Genomic DNA, 15,226 nt, shown 5'->3' with positions numbered 1-15,226 from the left:
TGAAAAAATTTAGCTTTTTTGGCACACATTGTGCCTCTAACAATGATATCTTTTCCTCATTTTTAGCTAAACCATTGCAAGACAACAGCATCTAATTCTTCAAATATAGATCTTTTCATGCAGATGGTCCAGAACTCACATCCCTGCCTATATACAAGACAACTTCACTAACTCTCTCTCTCTCTCTCTCTCTCTCTCTCTCTCTCTCTCTCTCTCTCTCTGTCACACACACACACACACACACACACACACACACACAATCACACAATTGTTGCATAGGTTGCCAACACGCACAACTTGAATGAAAATGAATGGATAAGCATAAACACTGCTACAGTGTTATCATTGTTAGTGATGAATGAAAAACAGTTAAGAAAGTCAATTATAAATAGTACAGCGCAGGAAATAACGTAAAATGCCAAAAACTGCAGATATGAAATGAAACCTGTCGACATCTACCACTGCTAGCAAGAGGGGAAGGTGCAGACTATGTAAAGAAACACTGTAATTAGCTTACAGACCAACTTCATAAAGAAAATGCTGTTTTTAACCTAAAAGAATCAAATAGGTGTACCAATGTGTGTATCCAATTTACAGAATACCACAGGAGATGCTTTGTAAATAAAAGCTAAATGCATCTGGTGTACTTCTTTTTAATTAAATTGCATTCAGCTCAAGACAGATAACCTATAATAACAGATGTTAACAGCTGCTGCAGAAGATGGCCACACATACAAACGTAACAATTTCAGTTCAGTTCAGTTCAGTAGAATGTATTACAAACTATTAACATGCTTTTACAGACTGTAACATGCTCTGAACAATTGTTTCAAGCTTAGTCCATGCGTACATTGTTACTTTATTGCAAGTGGGATTGTCAGCACAGAAAGTCGCTTACGGAAACGGCACAATCATAGCGACAACATTCAAACATTCAACTGCTACCGGTACTGTGAATCAAAAAACATTGAATATCTGTCTCATTGCAGTCGCCTGTGGTAAGCTACTGCTGCTGACCACTACCTACAAATTAAGGATTATAGGTATCCCTCCCACCACAAAACAAGGAGTTTGCCAAGGTGGGGTGGCTTATTTGTTGTAATGCAGCCAGAACATAAGTGCAACCAGTAACTGTGGAGCGGCCAGATTAACCTGTGGTTTCTGAAGAGGGGCAGCAGGCTTTTCAGTAGTTACACTGGCAACAATCTAAATGATTGACTGATCTGGCCTTGTAACATAAGCCAATATGACCTTGCTATGTTGGCACTATGAAACCAAGAGGAAATTGCAGTCATTATTTTTCCCTAATCAGACAACTCTGTAGTACGACTTAATGATGACAGTATTATCACGGGTAAAATATTCCAGAGGTAAAATGGTCGCCCATTCTGATCTCCAAGCAGAGACTACTCAGGATGTTGTCATCAGCAAAGAAACACTAACATGAATGTGGAATGTTAGATCTAATCTGGTAGGTAGGTTAAAGAAATGAAAAGGGAAATGGTAGGCTGAAGTCAGATGTTGTGGGAATTAGTGAAGTGCAGTGGCAGGAAGAACAGGATTTCTGGTCTTGTTAGTAGAGGGTCTAATTGTAAGAAAATAGAAATGAAGCTAAGCTGTTATGAACAGCATAGTGGACACATTATTGTAGCCAAGATAGATACAGACCTAACAGCCACCATATTAGTGAAAGTTTACGTGCCTACTAGCTCCACAAATGAGGAAGAAATTGAAAGAATGTACTGATGAGATAAAAGATGTATGATGAGGTAAAACAAACTATTCACATAGTTGAGGGCCATGATAATTTAGAAATGATGGGGGATTGGTAATGGACAGAGAAGGAAAAATAGTGGGAGATCATGGACTGAAATGAAAGAGGAAACTACCTACTGGAATTTTGCCCAGAGCACAATTTAATATCTTAATTTAAGAATAATGAAAGAAAGTTGTATATGTGGAAAAGACTTGGGGACCCTGGAAGGTAAGACAGAGATTTAGAAACCATATTTTACTTCAGTCATTTCCAGGGACAGATGTGGATTCTTACCATAATTTATTGGTTAAGGAGTGGGGATTAAAATGAAGAAGTTCGGGAAAGGTAGGAAATTAATGAGAAGAGACCTGTGTAAATTGAAAGAACTGGAGGTTGTTGAGGGTTTCAAAGGGAACATTAAGCAACACATGATGGAAATAGGGGGGAAAGAATTCAGTAGATGATGAATGATGAGCTTTGAGAGATGAAATAGTGAAGGTGGGCACAGGTCAAACAGGCGAAAAGACCAGGCTTAGTAGAATCCCTGGATAACACAGGAGATAGTGAATTTAACTGATGAAAGAAGAAAACATAAAAATGAAGGAGGAGGAAGGAAATACAAACTAAAAAATTGGATTGACAGAAAATCCAAAGTGGTTCAGCAGGAAAGGCTAGAGGACAAATGCAAGGCTGCAGAAGCAAGAAGAATGAATGACCTGGGGAAAGACTTATGCTGCCTATAAAAAAATTAGGAAGACTTTTGGTAAAAGAGAAGCTGCTGTATGAATTGAAGAGCTCATGTGGTGAGTCAGTACTCTATAGAGAAGAAAAGACTAAAAGGTGGAAGGAGTATATGGAAGGACTTCACAAGGAAAATAAAGACAAATATTGGAGAAAGGGAAGAGGAAGTAAATGAAGATGAGTAGGAGATATGGTGCTGTGAGAATAATTACACAGAACTTTGAGACAGACTAAATAAAGTAGGACTTGAATGAGGAGAAAGAATGACAGTTCTTTGATGACCAACATTGTTACACGTTTATAGATATACAAAAAAAATTATAAATAAAAACTCAATACCTACATGTGACTCATATGAATGCTGTTGACAGATTGTATGTGTTTTAAAAAATAAAGAGTATGTAGATGAGTACAGGATCTACACAAGCTGATCTGCAGCATATCTGGAATATATCAAACAAATACATGAGAGCAAAACTAAATTACAAGGGATACAAGATTAGCAGTAAGTGCTTAAGCTGATACAATGTACACCTATTCAGTGTCAGATACAAGTACAATGTAATTCTTTACTTTGATTAAAATAACTTTGTAATTGACGTCTTTGTGAGTTAAGTGGTAGGGGCTGGGTGTCAACTAGTTGCAACTGTTTCTTAAGCTCCATGTCCTTGCTGTGTTGTTTGTTCTGCAGGCACAAGTAGCAGTATTTTGCTGGGTGACATGGGCTCCAAAGGGTGTAAGGAGGCCAAGCAAGCAAGGCAGCATAGAGCATTTCTTTCTTTTTAGTGTGTGTGCAATAGTAGATTGCATGAGCACATGGCATGTTGCCTATGAACCGGCATCTCCACTGCTCACCTAGACATCTGCCAATCATGAAGTTAGCATAATCAAAGTTAAATTATGATGATACATATTTGTTCTGGTAGTGTATGTCTAAAAGATTCGCAGTATTTTAGCCATTTCCAAATTTAAACTCAATGCTTTGAGCATAAAGTAATGCTCTTGTCAGTTTTATTCCATATGAAGACGACAGGGTTTACTCTTTAAACATTAGTTTAAATTTAAAACAGAAACAGTCTCTTAAATGTTAAAGCTGCCAGTGAGGGGACATCTGTAATAACTTCGACATAAAATATCATAGATCTGCGTTGAAATTTTCATTTTCTGTAACAACATATTCCACAGAGAAAATTTTGTACTATATGACAATGTGTGAGCATGGCAGACACCAATAAAGAAAAGAGGCCACACACTGTGACTTGAGAACAAGATTCTGAAGAAATAGGAGCTTGACAGGATCCACAATTCCTGCCATCTGAGCTGTAAAGCTGAATTTTCAGCACACGTTGTTGTTGTTGTTGTTGTTGTTGTTGTTGTTGTTGGTGGTGGTGGTGGTTAGTGTTGTCTTGAATCAGTGGACTGGTTTGAAGTAGATCTCCAGGCTACTCTGTTGTGTACAAGCCTATTCATCTCTGAATAAAAACCGGAACCTACATCCATTTGAATCTGTGTACTGTTATCATCTTTTTTTGGTCTCCCACTACAATTTTTACCCCAACACTTCGCTCCAATAGTAAATTGAATGTGTGCTTCTTTTAGTGAAGTTGTGCCACAGCCCTCCCAATTCTATTCATTGCCTCCTCATTAATTACATGATCTACTTAGCTTATCTTCAGCATTCTTCTGTACCACTACATTTTCAAAGCTTCTGTTCTCTTCTTGTCTGAACTCCTTTTCATCCATGTTTTACTTCCATACTAGGGTACACTTAATACAAATACTTTCAGGAAAGACTACCTAACACTTAACTTTATCTTTGATGTTAATAAATTTCTCTTCCTCAGAAGCACTTTTTCCCATTGTCAGTATACATTTTATATCCTCCCTACTTTGCCCATCATCAGTTACTTTACTGCTGGAATAGCAAAATACCTCTGGTACTTTTAGTGACTCATTTTGTAATGTAATTCCCTTGGCATTGCCTGATTTAATTTCACTACATTCCGTTACCCCTGTTTTGCTTTTGTTGATGTTAATTTTATTTACTACTTTCAAGACTGTCCATTATGTTCAGCAGCTCTTCCAAGTCCTTTGCTGTCTCTGACAGAATTACAGTGTCGTCAGCAAACTTCAAAGTTTTTATTTCTTCATCTTGTACTTGGATTGCCGTCTGATTTCCGTACAAGTTGTAAGTGACCTTTCACTCCCTGCGTTTTACTCCTGCTGTCTTCAGAGTTTCAAAGAATGTATTCCAGTCAGCCTTGCCAAAAGCTTTCTCTAAGTCTACAAATGCTATAAACGCAAGTTGACCTTGCGTTCACCTATCTTCTAAGAGAAGTTGTAGTGCCAGTACTGCCTTGCATTTTGCTACTTTTTTCTGAAACACAAACCGATCTACACTGAGGCCAGTTTCTAGCACTTCTTTCATTCTTCGATAAATAATTCATGTCAGTATTTTGCAGCCAAAACTTTTTAAACAGATAATTTGATCAAATTTACACCTGTCAGCACTTGTTTTATTTGGAGTTGGAATTATTACATTCTTTTTGAAGTCTGAGTATTTCACCTGTCTTGGAAGTTGTTTCTGAAAGTATTTGTATGGAGTGTAGCCTTGTATGGAAGTGAAACATGGACGATAAATAATTTGGACAAGAAGAGAGTAGAAGCTTTCGAAATGTGGTGTTACAGAGAATGCTGCAGATTAGATGGGTAGATCACATAACTAATGAGGAGGTATTGAATAGAATTGGAGAGAAGAGGAGTTTGTGGCACAACTTGACTAGAAGAAGGGATCAGTTGGTAGGGCATATTCTGAGACATCAAGCGATCACCAATTTAGTATTGGAGGGGTGTGTGGAGGGTAAAAATTGTAGAGGGAGACCAAGAGATGAATACACTAAGCAGATTCAGAAGGATGTAGGTTGCAGTAGGTACTGGGAGATGAAGAAGCTTGCACAGGATAGAGTAGCATGGAGAGCTACATCAAACCAGTCTCTGGACTGAAGATCACAACAACAACAATATCTCTTACATATTGGGTGGAATAATTTTGCTATGGCTGGCTCTCCCAAGGCTATCAGTAGTTCTGAGGGAATGTCATCTACTCCAGGGGCCAAGTTCTGGCACAGGTGTTCAGTGCTCTGTTGAATTTTTCCCCTTTACAGCTGCTCTGTCCACTCCTTCTACTTTTCAGCTTTCCCTTCTTTGCTTAGTACTAGTTTACAGTCTGAGCTCTTGATATTTGAGCAGCTGCTTCTCTTTTCTCCAAAGATTTCTTTTATTTTCCTGTATGTGCTATCTATCTTTCCCCTAGTTATACACGCTTCAGCCTTGCATTTGCCTTCTAGCCGTTTCTGCTTAGCATTTTGCACTTTCAGTCAATCTCATTTTTTTTTTTATATCCATATTTCCTTTGGCCTGCTTCATTTGCTCCTGACATGAAAAGAGCGCAAAGCAGTACATACGAGGGTTGGAACTTAAATAGTGGCAACTAATTATTTACAACCGATACAAAAGAGTTACATGTTTGCACCTGTTACTGCCCTTCAAAGTAGTCACCAGCATTGTGTAGGACCCATTGCCATCAATGTGGATGGTGAAGTATACCGTTAGCAGAGCCTGTTCTGTTGATGGTGCAAGTGGAGCGGTCTAAAGTTATGGTGATTCTCATGTACGACTGTGATGGTGTTATCCTGATGCATTACGTTCCTCCACGGCAGACCGTTAATGCACAGTATTACTGTTCATTTTTGGAGCAGAGCATCACCTGCAACCAGCTTTGCGAAAGAAGCAGGACACTTTCTGCGCATCCCACCCACCATTTTGCACGACAATGTGCAGGCACATACAGCGCAAGCTGTGGCTGCTCTGTTCGGTCAATGAGACTGGGAAGTACTGTACCATCCACCATACTCCTTGGACTTAAGTTCTTGTGACTTTGATTTGATTCTGAAGATGAAGGAACCACTTCGTGGCTTTCACTTCAGAACTGTTCCAGAGATTCAATAGGCAGTAGACCGCTTCATTCGCATCATCAACAGAACAGGCTCTGCTAATGGTATTCTATGCCTTCCATATCACTGGCAATGGGTTCTACACAATGCTGGTGACTGTTTTGAAGGATAGTAACAGGTGCAAATATGTAACTCTTTTGTATCGGTTGTGAATAAATAGTTGCCACTATTTAAGTTCCAACCCTCATACTTTTCTGTGCATCCAATGCAATTCATCTGTTCCCTGTGTTTTCTATCGAATTTCATTGAAAACACACACACACACACACACACACACACACACACACACACACACACACACACACACACAAAACAACTAGTGGGACCAATTACCTGGCTATTTTAGCTAATAATATTATTTTTGTTCTCTTCTGGACTGTGTAAATGATCTAGGATTACTACTGCAAAATACGTAGCACGTTTTCTGAGGGTTCTAATGTTTTGAAAGTGTTATTTCTGTTATGTGTTTACAGTGGTTCAACACACACACACACACACAAAACAACTAGTGGGACCAATTACCTGGCTATTTTAGCTAATAATATTATTTTTGTTCTCTTCTGGACTGTGTAAATGATCTAGGATTACTACTGCAAAATACGTAGCACGTTTTCTGAGGGTTCTAATGTTTTGAAAGTGTTATTTCTGTTATGTGTTTACAGTGGTTCAGACCATAGCCCTGAAACTACTCCAGCTTCTGGTGGAACAGCACGTGAGAGTGGTGATGAAGAAGTGACACTGCTTTTAGATAATGATGTAGGAAATGGACAGCCCAATCGTGGAGTTGGCCCATTGGCTATAGGAGACACAGCAGCTCTAGATGGAATTGCTGAACCACTCTACAGACTACTTGAGGAGTTATTTGACCCTGGAATGTTTCGCTGGCTACGCAAGACACTTATAATGTTTGTACAAATTACTTACAACAAATCCATTAATAGGTAAGTACTGCTTCAAGAATAGTACAGATCGAGAAAATATGTGTTACATCAAATTAAAGTTAATCTCAAGCTTTCAAGGACCATAATGTTGTTCTCATCACCAGGGAATAAAATGCAACTGCTAGTAAATGTGTCGTGGTGATTTTTGTATATGTGATGTACTTTGAACCTGTTTGTAGTCTTTCCAATTGGTGAACAGAAATGGCTTCTTGAAAATGCTAGATCAAGGTCAAGCAATGAGTTGTGGCTCAACTTGACTAAAGACCAGTAATTATGACTGTAATGGGAGTGAGGCAACTACCACCAGTTGTAACTCACAACATAAGAAACATGAGAGAACACCTCCAGAACAAATATATTTGATGACCTCACAGGACAGTAGTTCACAATGGATACAATGTATGGTGTAGCCATGTGGTAAGACAGATACAGTAAAGTTGTAACTAGCGTAGTAAATAGTATGATGAGCAAGAGGAGACTGAGGGTGATTGCCGGGTGGTGATCGTATTTGTCGATGGCTTGTCACAGATGGTGCTGGGAGGCACATGTATAGCCATCATCCATGGTCATCTGGGTGCGGTGTCTCCCCCTGGCAGCCTTGCTTTTACAATAGTGGACGCAGAGTGACTGTTGCATTGTATGTGCCAGTCGTTTGATGACGACTGACATCAGAGATATTGGCTGGTGCCCAATGTCTAGGTGGCAGTCCAGTGGGTTACCATGTCCCTTCTTCTATGGGGAAATGGTGAGTCTTGTCTCAGCAAGTTCACACCATGCGGCTGAGCGCCTGGGTAGCATTCCGAACCAGGATAACATCTTCAGAAGCACTGGATGAACCCTCTGGTTTTACCAGCTCCCAGTCAGAGCAGGAGGGATCAGACGGCCGGAAGATCCCCACCTGGTGATGTAGTCAGAGCCTTGGTGGCTCCGAGCCTGGTAGCAGAGGTCACTTCATGGGTACATTGGGACCTGGCATGGAAGGGAGCTGCAGTGGTGAGGGTGGTGCCAGCAGGGCTGGTACCACAACCTGATCTTTACCCAACACCTGGTCCACCTTGGGCAGCCTGCAAACAGAGGGAGATGAGGGTGTGGCCAAAATTGACAAACAGGACTTAGAACCAGAGGGCAGGAATAGCTGTGGAGGAAGAGGGAAGATAGCAGAGTGTCCAGCGAAAGAGAAACAAAAGGTGCCATCGCCATGATGTGTGTCAAGCAGAGGGCTCAGAGGCAGTGGTGGTTGGGACCCATGCCACAGACAGAGCTGATTTTGATGGTGTGTCACTGTACAGTGGACCTGTTGCCTGTGTAAACACATGGCATCTCAGCTGTTGCTGGATGATTGTTGGGACCCATTTTCCCTGGTGTTCAGAGCCCCGCACCCACACCTGAGTGTCTGACCAGAAGGGTGGTGACAGCAATGTGGACGGCACCACAGGTGCTGGCAGCATGAAATGGAGAAGTTTTCAGGGCTGATAGCCATGGAGGAGTTCCACTGGACTCTTCTCCCCTATTGGTTTTGATCTGTAAGAGCATTGGCATCCCATTTCTTCGTATGTGTTTTAAAAGTTTGCACAACAGGTGTTGAATGCCAGTTCTGTGACAGAGCTCAATGAAAACCTGGATGTGGAACTGAGGTCCAGCATCTGAGACCAGTGTGAGAGTATGTCCGTCAGTAGCGAAAGTTCTGCTGACCGCTGTGACCATAGCCTCTGCACTCATGGACTGGTAATTGATCACATGTGGAAAGTTGGAGTACCCATTGAGGACAATCAGTCAGGTAGAACCAGAAAGTGGCCCGAGAAGTTGACATGAACCTGCTCCCATTGGTGTGAGAACATTGGCCAAGGTGGGAAGCTGCTTGTTATGAGAACAAGTTCTTCGATCTGCTGGTATATGTATGGCCAATGCACTTTGTGCCTGGCTAGCAGTTTAGTTCCCGACTTGGCCCAGTGATCTTGATGCCAGAGCTTTTAGATTGTAGGCACGGCAGTTCTGATGGGAATACCCAGGGAAACCATTGATCCATGGTTACTAAGGTAAGTCCATCGACCAGGACTAGCTAGAGACAGAGGTGGAAGTAATGTGACAATGGGTTACAGTCCAAACTGGTAATGCAGTCTGGCCAGCCTAGTTATTTGTACTGCCGTACCTGCTGTAAGATTCTACCCTTGGCCATGGCTAAGGTGCCATGGGTCCCCTTGATAGGAAGAGTGTCTACCACCTGTTGAGTGTCTTTGTCCAACTGGTAGCACAAGACCTTGCCTTGGTCGAACTTCAGGCCGGAGTCCATTGGGAGACTTGGGAGGCAGGACAAAGCATCCACGTTGTCATGTTGAGTGGTATTGTAAAAGTGAATTTCGTAATTGTACCTGCAGAGAAACAGCGCCCACTGGTGGAGTCATTGGGTAGTCCACTCAGGTAGCTTTGCTGCAGGACCAAAGAGGGAGATCAATGGTGTATGATCCTTAATGAGGTAAAACTGTTCCATATAGGAATACTTGAAATTTATTCAGCACAAAGATGATCATGAGAGACTCCTTCATTTTTTTTTATTATTTTATTTTATTTTATTTTATATTCACAAATACCTATTCTGCATGACATTGACTGTTCCTGATGCAAATGCAATCAGATGTTCAATCCATCCATGTCTCTGTGTGACAGGATGGCCCCCAGACCCTGTTTAGAGGCATTCACTAGCTATCTGCTCATGTGAAATTGACAAGGCACAATGCACAAGGCACAATGCCAATAGGAGGGCCTACTTCAGTGCCTTGAATGCATGTTGACATGACAACAACCACACAGGCTGTTGTGCAGATGTGCAATCAATGTTGTGCCCAGGATAAATTTTCCATAATGACGTCACTTTTCCCAAGAAGGACTGGAGCTCCTTCAAATTTGTGGAGTGAGGAAGTGCGATAACGGCTTCAGCCAGTTTTTGTGTGGGCTTAATACCTACACAAGAAATGATATGTCCTAGTTATTCTACTGACAGCTGAAAAAAAGAGAGATTTTTCAAGATTTTATTTGAGGGCGTGGAACAGCTGCAGCAAGTTTCCTAACTTTTCTTCCATTGTGACCCCCATCACCACAATGTCATCTAGGTAATTTATGCAACCGGGAACATCCTGCAGCAGTCTCTTGAGGAACTGTTGAAAGACTACTGTGGCACTGGCCACTGTGAAAACTAAATGTCTGAAATGAAATAATCCTTGCAGCATGTTGACTACTAGGACGTTCTGCAATTTCTCATCCTGCAGTAGTTGTAAGCAAGCTTGACAGAGATCAACTGTAGAAAAATACCTCCTTCTGTGAGAGCAGAGAAAAGCTTATCTGGTGTCGGGATGGGAATTGAATGGGAACTGACCATAACCTTAGTCTTAGTTTCCACAGTAACCAAAGGTGCAGCCCATTGCTTGCAGACACGAGTTCAGTGATGTCCAAGGCTGTCAGTTTATCTAGCTCATACATTGCAACATTTCACAGGGCAAGGGGCATGGAAGAAGCAAGGGGATGCCAATATCTTTAGTGCTGTAAAGTTCTTCACTTTTCCCTGATCCCCAGAGAAAATGTCAGGGTACTCCTTATTGAGGGTTTCCAAGTCCCAAAATGGTATTTATTCCAAGACCAGGTGAACCAAGTCATTGATCACAGATCCAAAAGCTGAAAAAACATCAAGACCAAATAGATTCTCCGCATCCATGCTGTGAACCAAAAGCATGGTGAGGTGTCATACAGCATTTTTGCACATTGCTGTGGTTGTGAGCTAACCTTTGAGTGGAATGTGCTGTTTATTATATGGCACTAAGCTACAAGCTGTGGATTCAAGAGGTGGGCGCCCAGCTGGAGTTACGTTTGAGTGTTTAACAGGAATGCTGAAGCACCGGTGTCAACTTGTTTGTTGCACAAAGTGAGCAAACAGTTTCTTAGGTGACACCACGATGCTGTGACAGTTCAACAGATTCACATTAATGTCCATTAGTTCCTGTCAAGGTGTGTATTTTTCATCCAGTGTGTGGCAGGGAGGCACGACTTGCCCTTCCTTCTGGGATGCTTCACAGTGTACCTACCTGTTGGGGCAGTAGTCTCTGACGTGTTCGTAAACAATCTGGCCACAATGGAAAGATGTTCAGTCAGGGGGCTAAAGCTTCTTTCCTTGGTTATGAGACGGAGCCGTAGTTTGGCAGTGTTTGCACTCTACTGTTACTGCATTTGCTGTGTTGGCAAAGTTGAATTTCTCTCCTGGGTCTGACATGATGGCTGTCACCTCAATCCAGAATTTTAATAAATGGCCTGTGGGTTGCGAAACTTCGACCTCCTTATCTGGAGCTGTCTGTATGGTCGCATCTGTAATCATCTCCTCTGCATATGGTTCTTTGTTTACTGGAGTTACAAAATGGCATTTCCTACTAAGTCCCTGAGGTTCAGACGCTCATGTGCAGTATGACTGATCAGGCTGTTTAGGGCACTTACAAAATTCCAGATGGGTTGCAGTGACGTGGCAATGTTGATGAAAGTATCTGATTAACAGAACATGCATTTCGTCAAAGGTCAGATTCACTGGTTCTGTGAGAAGGGTCAGTTTTCGCAAAAGCTGGTATATACTGGGTGAGATCCATGACAGGAAAAGTTACTTCACAATAGCTTGATCTGTTATCTGGAATGCGGGAAAGTGCTTCCAGAGGCATTTTCTCGTATGCTTCCCACTCTTCTGCCACCTTGTCGTAAGGCGGAAAAGGTATTGGATTTGTAGTTGACCGCTGGGAGAGCAATGTAGACAACAAATCTTCCTGACATTTCTGTCCCTCTAACTGCTATTGTAGAAATTGCTGTAGCATGACTTCCATTGGTATACCTGGAGTGATAGCCTGTTGTGCAGTGTCCATGGTTACGTAACGAACATGGAAAATGCCCACAAATCTCACCATTTATGTTGTAATTCACGATGTAAAAAACTCTAGCAACTCCTCCAGAACAAGAGTATTTAATGAGCTCACAGGACAGTAGTTCACAATGGATACAATGTATGGTGGAAGCCACCTGGAAACAGAGGTATAGTACAGTTCTACCAAGCATTGTAAATAGCATGATAAGCAAGAGCAGACTGAAGATGATAGTCAGATGGTGATTGTATGGCGTGTCACAGGTGGTACTGGGAGACATTGGCTGGTTTACAATGTCTAGGTGGTAGCCCAGTGGGGGTTCCGGGGGTTCTTGTTGAGTTTCTTGTTGGTGGGATTGAAATTTGCCAATTGGAACCTTGTCCTGAAGTCAACCTTCTCTTGTACTAATCAGTTACTAGTGGAATAAGTACAGAGGAGTACACTTCCCAAAAACAATGAATTTATGAATCGGATAGCCAGATTTAGTAAAGCTTTTTAAATAGTTTGATTACGTATGTGCTATTCAAAGTCTGAGTAACAACATCCACGTCTTCTGTGTTTGACATGATCTCACAGAAGCTCTTAATTCTTGGGATCCCAATACCACAAAAATTCCCACAGGAGGAACTCCATAGCACAGCACACGGCATTATAGACTCAGAGGCATATGTTTGTGGTGATGTAAGCACATTGTATGGCAGTCTAGTGTCACCACACGATGTCCCTGGAGCATCTCAAACATTAAAGAATGCACAAACCAAACATAGAAAAGTATTAAATATATAAGTAACTCATTTCAACAAGTCCTATTTGTCACTTAATACAATTACTCAGTTGTTTAAAATGTCAAAAATTCTACCTATCCATTCCAAAATTATAAAATAACTCTATATTCTTAAAGGGTTACCATAGTACCAGTGTATCATACAGGGTTACTGTGTTCTCTTTGCCACTATTCTTCTATTGCCAGTGTCGTGATCTCCACTGTGCTGAGTACATAGCTGTTATGTCTGGTAAAATTAGTAGCATGATTAAGGTTCTTTGTGTTACCGGACAACATTCTGCATAAACAGGGTGACACAGGAAAATGGGAACATATCCACAATCCAATAAAACTAGAAGTGACAAAGGAAAGAAATTGCATTCATAGTAATTGAAACCTTACAACTTTGCCATTTATGAAGCATTGATGGCATTTATCATTTTTTAAAAATTACATCCTTTGGATGGCATCGTCCTGTACTCATACATTTGTGAAATCTGCTGTTGATTTTCCTCATTGACCACTGCAACATCTCAGCTGGGATACTGTGTATTGCATCCCGAATTCTCTGTTTTAACTCATCCGGGGTTCGTGGTCGTGTCGTGTAGACTTTGCTCTTGAGGTAGCCCCACCAGAAAAAATCACAGACAGATAAATCTGGCGATCTAGAGGGTCAGGGAATGTTACCAAATCGTGAGATCACATGCTTGCCAAACAGTTCTTGCACAAACACCACAGACTGCTCTGCAGTTTGTGATGTTACTCCGTCCTGTTGAAACCAGGCTCCTTGGACGTTTGGAAAGTTGTTCAATGCAGGTGTAACGAAACTTAATAACATCTACACATAACGATCCGCATTGACAGTTATTGTGTATCCCTGTTCATTTGCAAAAAAATACGGTCTGATAATACCATGTGATGAAACACCATGCCATACTGTCAGTTTACTAGCGTATAAAGGGTGCTCACGAACATTAGGATTAGTGTTGGCCCTGTAATGGTAGTTCTGTTTATTCGCATAACCTGTGAGTTGAAAATGTGCCTCATCTGATATACACAACTAGTTTAGAAATTCATTGTCATTGTTTATTTTTGTTATCGTTTGTTGACAGAATCCTAATTGTAACCGATAATCATTGTCCTTCAATTTTTGCACAATCTGTAGTTTGTAAGGATGAAATTTTACATCAAGATGAAGAATTCTGTGAACACTCTCTCGGGACATTCCAACCACTGCTGCTTGCATATGAATTGAGCGCCGTCGGCTCTGTAAGACAGACTTGCATACATCATCAATGTTCGCTGGAGAACGCACACTTCTTGGTCGTCCTGTTGGTTTCTTCATGAGGGCAGATCCAGTAATCCAACATTTTATCACATTTTTCAACGGACTGGCATCATGATGTCCTAAATTATAAAAACATTGAAACTCCCTCTGCGCTGCTACCAAACTATCATTCTTTTTATAAAACATGCGCCGCTACTAAACTATCATTGTTTTTATAAAACATTTTTATGGCTAATGCATGCTGTTGTGCATTCCAGTGATCCATGATTACTGAAATGGTGTTTACTAGCTGTCACGTACCCGCAGTGCTGCCACCTGCCCATGGCTGCCACTACTCATTTCAAACATTCCCGTTATTCTGTGTCTTGCTGTATGTGTGAGGCTATTTTCTGCAGTAGCTAACTTTTCCAGGTTGCCTTTAGTGATGATAGTGATCCACAAAGCTTATATTAACAAATAATTTATCCAACAAGAATCCTGACAATCACGAAGCATGTTATATGTGCAAGGGAATCTGAAGATGACATCATCTTTAGTTAAATGTAAGGTATGTTCAATTGGATAATTTGATTGATAGATCAGTTTTTACCCCATTTTCCCATAATGTTTATTTGTTTCTGCTGAATACCTGCATAAGAAGTGGGTGATGCAGAACTGCATTCTTGTTGCCATCATTCTCCATGTGCTTCCTTTTTTTCATCTGATATACATGGCACATTTAATTTTATTGAACTTCTGGCAATTTCTCCTAACAATTTGTCAAAATAAATTAGCAGTATCCATATCAGCCTTAAAGTGTATGAAGTAGGATACATAGAGTACTAGAAATAGTTTCATG

General features: G+C 41.0%; 1 protein-coding gene across 1 annotated transcript in view; it reads left to right on the top strand.

Annotated features, from left to right (window-relative positions):
• LOC126175451 (sorting nexin-25) overlaps positions 1–15,226 on the top strand; it is a 173,113-nt gene that overhangs the window by 143,584 nt on the left and 14,303 nt on the right. Inside the window, exon 16 of the mRNA XM_049922252.1 lies at positions 7,173–7,451. Coding sequence (XP_049778209.1) covers positions 7,173–7,451 — 279 coding nt within the window. The remainder of the gene's footprint in view (positions 1–7,172; positions 7,452–15,226) is intronic.

The sequence above is a fragment of the Schistocerca cancellata genome, chromosome 3 (genome assembly GCF_023864275.1).
Source record: "Schistocerca cancellata isolate TAMUIC-IGC-003103 chromosome 3, iqSchCanc2.1, whole genome shotgun sequence".
NCBI lineage: Eukaryota > Metazoa > Arthropoda > Insecta > Orthoptera > Acrididae > Schistocerca > Schistocerca cancellata.
The sequence above is the reverse complement of the archived record's forward strand: the minus strand, read 5'-3'. Positions and strand labels throughout refer to the sequence as shown.